General features: G+C 25.3%; 2 protein-coding genes across 5 annotated transcripts; one reads left to right on the top strand and one right to left on the bottom strand.

The window, feature by feature from the left end:
• Nucleotides 1-2384: 2384 nt before the first annotated feature.
• On the bottom strand, nt 2385-6051 carry LOC114130149 (eukaryotic translation initiation factor 2 subunit 2). Of its 2 annotated transcripts, XM_050198149.1 has the most exons (8): nt 5884-6051; nt 5242-5392; nt 4702-4844; nt 4524-4641; nt 4423-4455; nt 3681-3888; nt 3340-3613; nt 2385-2512 (listed from the first exon to the last, which is right to left on the bottom strand). In XM_050198149.1, the coding sequence occupies exons 1-8, from the start codon at nt 5899-5901 to the stop codon at nt 2468-2470; spliced, it is 990 nt and encodes a 329-aa protein (XP_050054106.1). In that variant the 5' UTR covers nt 5902-6051; the 3' UTR covers nt 2385-2467. The 2 variants fall into 2 exon arrangements, with proteins under 2 accessions (XP_050054106.1, XP_050054105.1); XM_050198148.1 differs by lacking the exon at nt 4423-4455 and having other exon boundaries at nt 5884-6050.
• A 284-nt stretch (nt 6052-6335) lies between these two features.
• On the top strand, nt 6336-13761 carry LOC114130150 (disintegrin and metalloproteinase domain-containing protein 10). Of its 3 annotated transcripts, none has more exons than XM_027995057.2 (16): nt 6336-6605; nt 6665-6937; nt 8363-8563; nt 8639-8892; nt 8964-9110; nt 9287-9482; nt 9605-9789; nt 9849-10023; nt 10166-10343; nt 10414-10591; nt 10662-10895; nt 10955-11071; nt 11262-11426; nt 11489-11552; nt 11641-11722; nt 12480-13761. In XM_027995057.2, exons 1-15 carry the CDS (start codon nt 6548-6550, stop codon nt 11718-11720), a joined length of 2505 nt encoding a protein of 834 aa, XP_027850858.1. In that variant the 5' UTR covers nt 6336-6547; the 3' UTR covers nt 11721-11722; nt 12480-13761. The 3 variants fall into 3 exon arrangements, with proteins under 3 accessions (XP_027850858.1, XP_027850856.1, XP_027850857.1); XM_027995055.2 differs by having other exon boundaries at nt 11489-11588; XM_027995056.2 differs by having other exon boundaries at nt 6337-6605; nt 11489-11585.
• Nucleotides 13762-14346: the final 585 nt, after the last annotated feature.

Below are 14346 nucleotides of genomic sequence, written 5' to 3'. Positions count from 1 at the left end.
TCTCATTCTGTAACAGATGACTTACCTATCTATACCTATCTTTAAATTAATAATACAAACTTTTAATTGTATAAGTAATAAATAAGTTTTTCATTTACTTCCCCCCCTCTAAATAGTAAATACATCCAAATAACGGACAATATTTAACCAATATTAACCAGAGCGTTCGGTATTTAGAAGTTTTGCTGTACCCAATTACATAAAGTGTTTACTTGTTAGGTGTTGTTTCACTGTCAACAAGAATTTTTGAGATGCGTTAGCCTGAAAAAAATTTACATACCTACAATCAAAAAAGTAAATTTAATTTCGTCACTCATCAAACAAACAATAATTAATATATTAATAAATATTATGTAATAGGTAGTAGGACAGAAAGTCAACTTGCTCAATCAAATAATAATACATTTTCTTAAATTATTATTAGGTACTTTTTTTTTTTTATAAATTATCTAAATATCTTTATAAACAAAAAGCCAAAGTATTTTATTTATACATCTAGGATAATCTCGTTAACTTTTTTAAAGGGTGAAACCTATGAACAGTATAAACCTGGGTTAAAAGCATAGTTTTATAGAGTGTGAACCCATGTTTACAGAATATTCAGTGATAAAATAGGATAGGTGTATTAGTAGCGCCATCTGTTAAGTAAAATAAAATTAGATACTAGAAATTGAATGTTAAATGGGTCACTCAGTAATGGACGTGTAACGTGTTAAATTTGAATTCATTAATAACGTAAAAACGTTTAAAGTTATAACTAATGTTATAATAATAATTCTGAGAAAATCGGTTTGTCAGCTTATATCACGAACTAAGATGTACTTTAGGTATCAATATATTTCATGTTTTTTGATACTGCTATTTGCTACTAAAGTAATTTATTTTATCGTTTGTATTACGGTAAGGTTGGTTTAATTTTTGTAGAGAATATTGCTTTTATTAAATTATTGCTTTAAAATGTAACGTCAATACAGACTTAAAATAAAATGGTGTTTATAGGTTCATTGTATAAATAGACAATAGCATAAAATTAATCTTAATTCTTTAGGTTTGGTAAATGTTGTGTTTATACAATATAATATTAGTAGTAGTTTTAAATCTCAAAGAATAATGTTTTTTAATTAGAATAATATTATTATTGTTCCTTTAAATATCAAATTTTATTCACATTTTAATATTTTAAGAATAGACTATAAAAATTAATTGTGCTAACATAATTCTTAGATTTGTATACAGTAAAACTAACCTTAAACTAAACCTTATAAATCGTAATACATTTTCAAGTCATGAGTATAACAATTATTGAACATTTTATAAATATACTATACTGAAATATTGTCTAATATTGGGTAGGTATAAATAGCCAGGACAAAAAAAAAACAATTATGATTAAAAATATGAAAATTATTTTGCTTTTATACTCGGAGCCGTGCTGTCATAATTAGACGCTTGGAGCAAATTAAAAATATTTGCCCCTTTCATTAATTTATAACCTTTAAATTGTTGACGTTTCCTTAAAATTTAACACAAGACAAAGTCCCCCCCCCTATGACACAGCTGTCTATACTTAGCTTAATGGTAATGAATTCTTGCACAAAAAACAAATACTCTACACTTCCCTAGTATAATTCTTTATACCTTAAATCTCTTAAGAGGATACCAAAACCATATATGTCAAGTCTGTCTTAAAAAAACAGTCATTAAATTTTTATACAGCAGTTCCAATTTTGAGTAAATACCTTTAATAGAGTGAATTGACGTATCACCAAGCTTAGAGGAATACTATTGTTCATGCTTTCTTGTATTTAATATACTAATAAATTGTATAAAAATTAAAATATTTCAAAAAACCCTGAAAGAAATAGAAATGATAATGCATGGATAATTTTCTTACCTTTAATTTTAATGATAGTCAATTCACTTTATTATTAAAACTTGATAAGTAGTTTGCTGTATATTTGTAAGACACAGACAGACATATGGGTGTGGTTTTTTAAGTTATTAAATTCCAATAAAAACAAAAACAAAAATTATTTCAAAATGATCTACTATAATTTTCACTCTTAATACAAATTTTAATTATTTCTTTGTTATTAGTTCAGTCCCATTTACATAACTTTTAACAATAATGTAATGTACATAAATATTAAATAAAAAAGTAATTTTTTCGAAAGACATAAGCTAAACAAGCATTTAACTATGTTTAATTTTTTTATATAATATGATGTAATTTCAAAATGATTTTAAAAAGTCTGTTTTAAAAACGTTTCAACAAACAAATGGAACTGGGCAATATAAATATTTGGAAAACAAAATTTAGAATGGTTATAAAATCTGTAAGGTTTATTATAATGAATGTATATCATAATAATAAAAAGAACATATTGAAGTTTGTAAAAATGTGATATTTATTTTATTATATTTTGCTGAACTAGTATAGCACGCAAGAGAAAATATATTATAGTATTTATGCAGTTTTTGCTCTGATAGCTGCACGCTTTCCAGTGACGGCCTGTAAACAAAATTAATAAATTAGAATAAATATTAAATATATAGGATATAACATCTAATAACATCTACCGTACATGCCAAAAAAAAAAAAAAGAAAGAAAATTATTAGCAGCAAGTAGAAATGTTTAAATATAAAATTAAAATAAATTGAAAAATTTAATGTTTTATAGATATTATGTAATGCAATTATTGGCATTATTCTAGTATGTGACCTACTGAGTTACTGATTATTGTAATTTTAAACAAAAAAAACTGAGATAAAAATATAGAAGTTTGAAATTTCATTAACTAAAGTAAAGTTTTTCCTGGAGAACTTAAACTCTATATAGTATAGTGATTAAAAATCGTGGCATAGTTTGAAAGGTATTGCCTGTATAATATATTTAATATTTAGGTATTTAACTTTCAATTGAGCAAAAAATGTCATTAATCCTGCAAATGAAGCTACACAAAATAATGTTTATGATCAATATTAACAAAAATTAATGAAACTAATGCAAATCTATAAACATACTATTCGATTAAAAAAACTTAATTGGCCAACAGCTCAGTAATAAATTCTAATATATTTTTGGGAGGATGATTTTATTCAATGTCATAAATTGAATATGAATTATATTTTTGTTCACATTGGTCACACATTAAATAAATATCAAATAAAAATATTCAACTCAATACAATTTATCCAATAACAAAATATCCTATTGTCTGTTGTTTTATAAGTTAGATATATAAAATAAAGCTACTAAAACGTTTCTTTTTTATTTAAGCTTTATTAAATAAATCCTAGTTAAAAAAAATAATAATGATAATATCTGCATTTCTTACCTGGAAACCAGATTTAATACTGGCAACAGAACATCGTGAACCACAAGTTTCACATTGTAAGAAAAACAAACGGGTGTCTTTTTGCAAGATAGTTTCAGGTGAACGACATGTATGACAGGTAACATATTCTTTAATGTATCTCCTGAGTACATTTTCAATTTGTTTTTGCTGGAAACGACCTTTGATTATAAGCTGGCTATTACCGTCCACTGAACCACTAGTACCTAATTCAGCTAACAAGAAATCTAACAAATGTTTAGGCTGACGATGTAACCTAAATAATAAATTAATTATTAAAAACATGTAATTTAAAAATTAATTGTTTAAAAATATGTTCTTACGTTTTGCATATTTCTGTAAAGTTTGCAAAAGATGTTTTTTTGGTACCTATCCGAACTACCTGTGGAGGGCGCATAACAAACTTTTGTTTTTTACCCGCAACCATATCAGGATTTTTTTCTCGCATTATCTCAAATACTCTAGTTAAAAGTTCATCATATGTATAATCACGATCAGAACCAAACCACGTATGACTTTCACCATCAGTTGCTAGAACAAATATATGTATATTGTTGAATAAAAGAACAGTAAAAATGTACAATAAACATATTATAAACAGTAACTGATTTAATTTATAAATTATTTGCACTTGTATAATAATTAACAATTCAAAACATAAAACTAAATACATTTAAAAATTATGTTTTAGTTAGTTAACATTATTAATACATGAATTTATACATGCTTTATTTAAAATAAAACAAGAAATATAAGAAATTATCATTCATTACTATTGTTATTTATTAAAACTTATAGGTTTTTGAGCCCAATTGGTCTTTAAAGGTTTTTAAATTAAGTGTAGAGTATACCCGCATAATTGATAGTTAACTAAGCTTTTTAATATTTGTTATGTATATTATTATTTTGGGATACTGATTGAGAATATATCTGTGATTTCCAAATGAGGAACTAAATTTGAATGGATATACCAATTTGTATAGAAATACTAATAGTTACCTAGTTGTTTCAGATTAAATAAAAAAGTTCTCTACACAATAACTTTAACCTTATCAAAACCCTTACCAGACTCAAAATTCCACTGGCCATCGTTTAAGCATGTAAATTTGAATAAAATCACATAAAGGATAGTCAACCTTATTATAAGAAAAGTAAAAAACACTTACTGTCATCAAATTTGTCACCTTTCTTATCCATTTCTTCAGCAACTAATTCATCTATATCTTTCTTCTTTTTCTTTTTCTTTTTTGTTTTTGAAAAGTCCATATTTAAGTCAAAATCATCCTGAAATTTCAACAATAATAATTAAATAAAATATTTATAAAATGAAATAGAAAAACTAACATCCATAGCTTCTCCTTGGCCATCACCATTTTCCAATGTTGTTGATGTATCAGGTAAAGCACTTTCTAAATCATCTAAATTTATTGTGACCTTTTTTTTCTTTTTCTTCTTCTTACCGAAGTTATCAAGATCCAGGTTTCCATCTATAATTACAATTTACATAAACCTTTTTTCAAAATATAAATACCATTAATTATTAGTTAGAATAGTAGCATAGATTAAATTTATTAATCTTAGCAAATATGATTGATATGATTATTAGTTTATACATCGAATTATGAAGATTGAAACATTAAGAGACTAGATTAACTAAATATATATTATCCATGAATACAATTAAAAATTAAACGGAAGGATAAACTGATATTTAAGTATTTAACTTCATCTTTTATTAGAGTTTAGGTATAATTCAATACATAATTAATACCTACTTAATAGTTTCAAATTTTTGTTATTCATGATATCTCATTAAAAACAATGTAATAGTACTCAATAACTAATATATCTATTGTGTTTTATAACATAGGTATACATAATTACCATCAAATTCATCAGGATCTGGCCCAGGTTCCTGGTTTTCTTTATCTAATGTTTGTTCGTTTACACCATCAAGGCCAGCTTCAGAAGCTAAAGCACTGTCCAAGTCAAACTTCTTCTTCTTTTTCTTCTTCTTAATGGAAGGATCAAATAACTAAAAATTATAAATACATTAAATGACACTTAATATATACAAAATAAATTTCAATGATAATCAAATAATGGACATAATATAGGGTTATATATCTTTACTTAGAAGTATTTCTCATTTAAATTTAAATTTTAAGTAATATACATTATATTTAAAGAGTGAATAAAATGTTAATATGATTGTGTATTCTCTTAAGATATTTTCCAAAAGCATACATTTAATAAACATATATAACTTTAATTGTAGGTAATAGGTAAAACAAAAATAGAGTTTTGATTTTTATCTATATTAGAAAAATATTTATTTAAATAGCAATCCTAAAAACGAGGATAATTAATATTCAAATATTCCATTAGATACATAAAAAAATAACGTTTGTATGGTGATACATATTTTGAAAGTTTAGATTTTTTGGCCAATGTTTAAATTAATGACAATATTCAACATAGAGAACAAAAAAATTTTAAATAATAATATTACTAAGGTACACTTACAGCTTCTTCTTCAGTCATTTTAAATTAAATATTCTTTACTTCTTTATAACTATATAATATAATATAAAATTGAGATTTGTAAAATATTGGACGAGTTAAAGAGAAAAATGTGGCAACTAAATACTAATGTGTGTGGAAAAATGTTGCATCAGCCCCAACTAGCCAATGTGGCCAATGGACGGATATCGTACGATATGTTTTATCGATACAACTTTTGAGATATTGATAAAAAAATATTTATAATATAAAGTGTAGACTGAAATTAAATCAACTCAAATGATTTGAATGGTAATTAATGAAGTTTAAAGGTGAAAAACATTTAATTTAAACTTAAAAATTATTATAAGTATTACAATATCAACTAAATGGATATGCAACGGGATAACATTGTTATTATAGTGGCTAAACTGTGTATTTTTATCTATTTTTTTTTTTTTTGTTATTATCGCAAAAAATGAATAACAATAAAACAAAAGAATATTAGTACTGGAGGCCTGTCAAAATGGAAATCCGGAAATTGTCATTTTCTTGATCATTTTAATTGTAATAACATCTCAAAAACCAACATCCATTTGATAGATACCTCAAAAATTTTAACTACTTATTAAATGTAAAATAAGCCAAATTTTATGCCTGTGATCAAATATTTTATAATTCTAATAGCATGTATACACTCAGCTACACGGTCGTTGTGCTCTTGATAATCACCAGTAATATTCAAGGTAAGCTATATCTTATACCTGTATCTAGCTATATTTTGATTAAATTCCTTTAATGTTAGGCAAGCGTCTCAGCCAATACGTGTCACATTATGAGCCTGTTACATATGATCATCAACACTTGGCCCAAAGTCATGATAGGGCCAAGCGATCAGTGACTAATAGTGATAGCAATGTGCATGTAACATTTAAAGCGCATGGCCATCACTTTCGACTCAGACTTCGTCGAGACACTGAAACATTTTCTAATGCCATGGAAGTGTTAGATAGTTCTGGTAATCAGATACATCCTACTCATTTAGATACTTCACATATATACCATGGACATATTGTCGGTAAGTTATTTTTTTGATTGTTACTGTTTAAGATTAATATTTTTTCCACAATATTCAACAATAATATTAATAACCTATTTTCAAAATGTCTTAATTAAACAATTGTCTTAAATATCTACCTAGAGAATTTTTCATTAAAAAAACCAAACTAGTAAAAAAATAATTAGCTTGTATGATATACCTACAAACTTATATTTACAATAATACATTTTAATTAACAATAATATTACATTTTTTAAGATAAAAAGTAACTATTGAAAACCATTAGTCATAATATTTATAATCTGTTGAGAATATTGTTTTATCTTGAAAATAAATATACTATATAATCGTTTTGTTAAGCTATTAAATGGTTGAATCATTTTTTGTATAATTTGTTATTTAGGTATCCAATTTTGATTTTAATTTTTTTAGATTTGTGTCACTTGTAATTATGTATTTATTTTGATCGCAATTATAAATATTTTATTGATTAAATAAGTATTACCCATTAACTATTAATAAATATTTATTCATGTCGTTTATATCTATATACTTTGTATTTATAAAAAAAAAAAACAAAAACAAAAAGCTTAATAAATTATAAATATTTTTAAACATTCAGAATGTTTACAGTTAACAATATAAATAATTACATAGTAGTATTAAGCACAATAATATACATTTTAGTAATTATGTTGTGATATTTAATAATTGTGTAACTTAAAAGGATGATACACTAACATGTGTTGGCTGTCTTATACATACACTATAGTAAATTTATGTTTAACAGAATCAATTTTGTGTTAACTTTAATATTAGAGTGATTAGATATACTATACAACTTAATTAAAAGTAAGAACATTGTTTGTGTTTTTATGTTGTTTCAATTTTTAAGGGAGTTATGAATAAAGAATGGCAGATTAAATATCCTCAAAACTCGCTTAAATTCTAAAAAATTTAAAAATTGATTTACAAATTATTATTATATTTAGGTTCATGATATTTCAGCTCAATATTTACTGTAAGATTAAAGTTAATGACACAAAATTGATTCTGTTTAATGTAAATTTCTTTTGTCTAACCTTATTTGTAGATAAAGTTGTGAGTATTATGTCTTAATTTATGTATAATTTTAATATTTTTATAGATATAAAGGTTATATACTTATCCAATATCAATAGCTATAATTATAAAATGTAATTACTTAATACAGAAATGATTCTTATTTGTTAAGAATCTAGATAACAAAAATGCTTAACCTTTTGAATACTAATTGTTCATTTTTATTAATTCCTAAGTTCAACAAACTGATTAATTTCAATTACTTAACTAAACTGTACTTTTTTAATTAATTAATCTTAAAATGAAAAAATAATATTTTATATTAGTATGTGTATGACTTTTAATACAATTTTCAACAATTTTCTTCTTATTTATTAACAGATGAAGCCAACAGTGTGGTATTTGGTTCAATTATTGATGGAATTTTTGAAGGAAAAATCATATCACCAAAAAAAGGAAATTATTATATAGAAAAATCTAGAAAATATACTCATCCACATGGTCACCTTAAAGACAGTGATAATTTTCATTCAGTTATCTATAAAGAAAATGATGTTGATAATCCATATCATAACTCTTCTAGTAAGTTGACTAATTTGAAATTAATGTTATTAAATTTTAATATAAATATAATTTTATACTCCTAAAATATTTCAGGTCATTTTAGCGGTTGTGGAGTTACAGGATCCACAAAACAAAGTATGGAAAATATTCAGTATTCTGGTAGTCCCTGGAATATTCAACAACAAGATGAAGAAAGGCCTGCATATAAATATACAAGACAAGCAGCTGACAAGCACCATCATGGACCTGTTAGAACAAAACGTGCTACTAAACCTAAAGAAGAACGCAATACTTGTTCATTATTTATCCAAACTGACCCTTTATTATGGAAACACATTAAAGAACAAGTATTTAATTAAACATGATATTATTTATTTATATATATATATATATTTTTAAATAAATTCATTTTTTGTAGGTTGGTTATGATAAAACAAAAACAAGAGAAGAGATATTATCATTAATAGCACACCATGTAACTGCAGTGAATTATATCTACAGAGATACTAAATTTGATGGGCGAATAGAACACAGAAATATCAAATTTGAAGTTCAAAGAATTAAAGTAAATGATTATACTTATTTGTAGATAAAATTTTTTCTCAAAACTTAAAATATTTTGACAAGAAGTCAAATATTTTTATTTATTTTTGTTGTAAATGCATTTTTAATAGCTTTTTAAAATGTTTCTGGAATAAATAAACTAATATAAGGAAATATTGTATTACTATTGTCATTTAGATTGATGATGATGAACCTTGTGATCACAAATGGTCTGGAGAACAAAATCCATTCTGCATGGAAAATATTGATGTTAGTAATTTCTTAAATTTACATTCTTTGGGGAATCACGAAGACTTTTGCCTAGCATATGTTTTTACCTACAGAGATTTCACTGGAGGAACCTTAGGCCTAGCATGGGTTGCTAGTGCATCTGGTAAATACATTTATTTATTAGTAGAATAATAATTATGTCACCAATAAAAAGTTTTTTCCAATTTTAAAAAAGATTTATAGTTGCGATCATGCAATATTTATATTTACTTCATTTTTCATCAGGTGCATCTGGTGGTATTTGTGAAAAGTATAAAACATATACAGAAACTATCGGTGGTTTATATCAATCAACTAAACGTAGTTTAAACACTGGTATTATTACCTTTGTAAACTATAATAGTAGAGTTCCACCTAAAGTTTCACAATTAACCTTAGCCCATGAAATTGGTCATAATTTTGGATCGCCGGTTTGTAAAACACATTAAATGAAAAATTTCTATTATCTAAAAAATGTTTTTATTTACAGCATGATTATCCTTCAGATTGTCGGCCAGGTGGTTTGAGTGGCAATTATATCATGTTTGCATCTGCAACTAGTGGTGACCGTCCAAACAACAGTAAATTTTCTTCATGCAGTATAGCTAATATCAGCAGTGTATTAGATGCTATACAAGATAATAAAAAGAGGAATTGCTTTAAAGGTTTGTATAAAAATCTTTTTTTTTCACTTTTAACCAACGGCGCTGTGGGAACTGCTTTCGCAATACTTCCGTGACGTCAATAATAATAATAATAATAAATTTATATACAAAAATTAAATATTTACTATAATTACTTGTACAGCCAGCGAAGGAGCATTTTGTGGTAATAAAATTGTCGAAAATGGTGAAGAATGTGATTGTGGATATGATGATGATGAATGTGATGATAAATGTTGTTATCCCAGGCAAGTTGCTGATCGAGATAGATTCCGTAATATCTCAGCTAGAGGTTGTGCTCGCAGAGCACAAACTGAGTGCAGGTATGTACCAATATAAACTATTAATTATTAATTAATAATTGTTTTTATTTTAATATTATTTAAATTTTAGTCCTTCTCAAGGACCATGTTGTTATGCTGATACCTGTCGTTTTATTCCATCTAATCGATTAGTTATGTGCCGTGGAGAAGATGTTTGTAGTTATAGTTCTTATTGTGATGGTACTACACCAGAATGTCCGGTACCACCACCTAAACCTAATAAAACTCGTTGTAATGAGGGAACACAGGTTTGTAAATAAAGTTAATTTTAAACTGGAGTTAAATTTACAATTTTACTAAATTTTTTTTTTATTTAAGCTTTGCATTAATGGAGAGTGTACCGGATCTATTTGTTTGGAGTGGGGTCTAAACGAATGTTTTTTGACTTCACAAATTATACCCAATATTGACAAACGCAAGTTGTGTGAGTTGGCTTGTATGAATGGTACTGATTTACAAACATGCAGGTCAACTAGTGAATTTGCTGCTGCAGTTAACTTACCTCTTGGTGGCATTAGTCTAAGGCCTGGATCACCATGTGATAATTTTCAAGTAAGTTACCAAAAATTACTTTATAATTATGAAATTACTTAATAATATAATTTATTTAGGGTTACTGTGATGTATTTTACAAATGTAGAGCAGTTGATGCTGAAGGTCCATTAGCGAGATTAAAAAATATGCTCCTCAACAAACAAACACTTCAAACTCTTCAACAATGGGCTTTAGTAAGTTTTTTTTAATTTATAAAATCCATATTAAATTAAATAAGAACCAGATCCATTAAGTGTTCTCTGTTGAAATATGTTTGAAAATTTGTGTTTTTGATTTGAAGTATAATAATTAATAATATATTAATATTATCCTCAAACACTAGTTATAAGATTAATGACATACAATATATTTTCATTTTTTTAGGAGAATTGGTGGGCTTGTATGCTTATGGGTGTTACATTTGTAATTATAATGGGAGTATTTATAAAGTGTTGTGCAGTACACACACCATCGTCAAATCCTAAGAAAACTCCTGCTCGAAGATTTAGTGAAACATTAAGGCGGCCCATTACCACATTACGTAGAATGGTAATTTATTGATATTGCAACCATGATATTGTACTTAAAACTAAAACTATGTTTTTATACAGCGGCACAATCCTCAAACATATGTGTCACAATCTAGATCAAGTAGAGTTCCAGCTCATGGATATGGTGAGGGTAGAGGTCATTATTATGCACCAAGAGGTAGTACGTAATTGAAATATTTTTGTATACCGGTCTTTAATTTTTTATTTTACAGCTTCTGCACCCCCTGCACACGGTCATTCAGATCGCCGAAATGCATTTCCAATGAGGCATCAGCCACAGCATAAAGTGTGATAGTAAGTTTAATAAGTTTATTACTACAAATCATAATTATTTTAAAATCATATTTAGAGGTGGTTTGATCCAATTTCAGTTAGAAACATAAACCAAACTTACAAATCTTATAAAAAAATAAATTTAGGCAATTTAATTTTCTTCTTTATTTTTTGAACATGATAAGCCGTTTGGTTAATATTAAGGATATATTTTCCATCACCTATTATCATTTTCTTTTTATACTGTATCTGCTGTATTTGCTAGCACAATTTGCTTACTCTCTATTATAATAATAATTGATTTTTTAACTTTGAAAATGTGAAATTGACTAATATTACATTATAGTTGAATCGCCAACACATTATTCTTAAGAGACTTGAAACTAAATATTATCACTATTGCATCATATTTATAAACATTAATATGTATATATATTTATATTTAAATAAAAAAAAGTTAAATTCACCAGTGATAAATTTAATTAGGGTCTAATTAAATAGTTCAGTTCTATATACAATAAAATAAAGGTATTTACCCATCTAAAATTATTATTTTGTAAAATATGTCTGGTCTTCTGGATATTTGTGAGGGGAAGGGTGGATTGGAATCAATACTTTGTCCAAAATGAGAACATGCCAATTGTGCTAATTTTATACTTAATACAAATTTTCACAAGATTAGGGTACTTTTTATTATGTCTCTATTGTTTATATATATAATGCTATAAATAAAATATTTAATCAATTGATATTTATATATATATGATTTTTTTTTTAGTTGTCAAGTAAGTTTGGCAGCCCTAAACCAAAAAGTTGATAACGTCAGTCCGAAGTATTCGGTATTCTTATCATCATGGTTAGAAACTATTAAATTAATTTATGTATTATTATTATTTTTAATTTTTGTACATAGCCGAATGGAACCAAAGTGATTGAATTTATATAAAACTTTATAGTTGTACAATCACCCTATGTGAGGTGCTGATCACAGACAAAGGCAGAATATAATTTGACATTTATATATAATATTTTTTTCATTCCATACTCTAAGCATTTTTTAAACAAATTTTTATGACTTATGTATCTCATGTTATATCAATATTGCACATATTATATAATACCTTTTTATTTATAAGTTCCTTGACTATGAATCTAGAATCAAGTAAATTACTATAATGACACTTACCAATTTTTATTTAGGTTGAGTTTTTGTTTCTTTTAATAATAATTATTAATTTATGTTTTACAAAATATTGCGAGTAAAAAGAAATTGAAAAAATTAATGAAAGTTTAATTTTTTTATTTGACATGTTTTCTTTGATATGATTTTTGCTCATTATTTTACCATTATTATATATCATGTATATTTTTTTATACCATCTGCCTTTGTTTGCATGATATTTTTCCCACCAAATATTTTATTTATATAGAACAGAAAAATATTTATATAATTATTAAATATCTTCCTAATATTTATGTAACACTTGAACAAAATATTACCTACTTAAAACTATTTGTTTCACAACTACTCATTATTTTATCATAATAAATTAGTCTAAATGTATGACAAATATATGTTTTATTAAAAAAGACATTTTTAATATATAATATATACATATACATAATTATGAATTAAATGTGTAATGTATAAAATAATAATAATATGGGGCGTCCTTAAAATATTATGGTTGTTTATCAAGTAATTTATTTATTAAGTTAAGTTATTTCTAATACTTTAGTTAAAAACTATAGAATTTACTCAATTTAGTTATTTAAAATTCTTTTTTATGGGCGCCTTAAAAATTTGACCATAGTTTAATTAAGTTATTCTTACAACATTTTGTTTTCCTACATTAATAAGCTTATACATAATTTTAAGCTTCTATTGTTTCATTGACCAAATTTTAAAAAATGTTAACTGCCCTACCATTTTAGTTTTTATTTTATTTTTACTATTTTATATTATAAATTAATTTTTTTTTTTTTAATAATTTTATGACAAATATTATTGTGTTTAACTGGTTTGTTGTGCTATTTAAAGAAAACTGGCCAAATGATAATTGTTTTTATTTTTTATTTATACAAAAAAAAAAAAAAAACACTGGACATAAATACAGAGGTACTAAAAGTTTGACCAATATCCTATTCTGATAAATTAAGATAAGTGATATGAGTCGATTTGAATCAGATGTATATGAAATATTAGTTTTTATCCATATTTCAGATTGAGTATGTAAAAATAAGTATTTGTAAATGATTTTTTAATACAACAATTTATTGTAATGTATCACATTTACCTATCACCAATCTTCAATATTTCAATTTTGGAGTTCTCTTAAAGTAACTTCATATCTTTACTATTAAATTTAACCTCGCAACTTTATACTGAAGTATAATGAAAATTGGTAGTAAAATGTATTTGTCATGCAATTTTATTATGATACATGGTTTATGATAGAAATGAAAAGCAAAGTCACCTTACAACCAAGGTCCTAACCTTATAAGCAAATATGATACGTAAGTGGTACAATTAAACTTTTCTTTGACAAATAATAGTTTGAACATTATTGTACCTGAGTATCTAGTATCTTGCCTTAACAACATCATTATAAAGCGTGCAATTCTGACAAGTAGGTGATTGTAGA

The sequence above is a fragment of the Aphis gossypii genome, chromosome 1 (assembly GCF_020184175.1).
Source record: "Aphis gossypii isolate Hap1 chromosome 1, ASM2018417v2, whole genome shotgun sequence".
In the NCBI taxonomy this organism is placed as follows: domain Eukaryota; kingdom Metazoa; phylum Arthropoda; class Insecta; order Hemiptera; family Aphididae; genus Aphis; species Aphis gossypii.
Note: the sequence above shows the minus strand (reverse complement) of the source record. Positions and strands in the feature narration are given on the sequence as shown.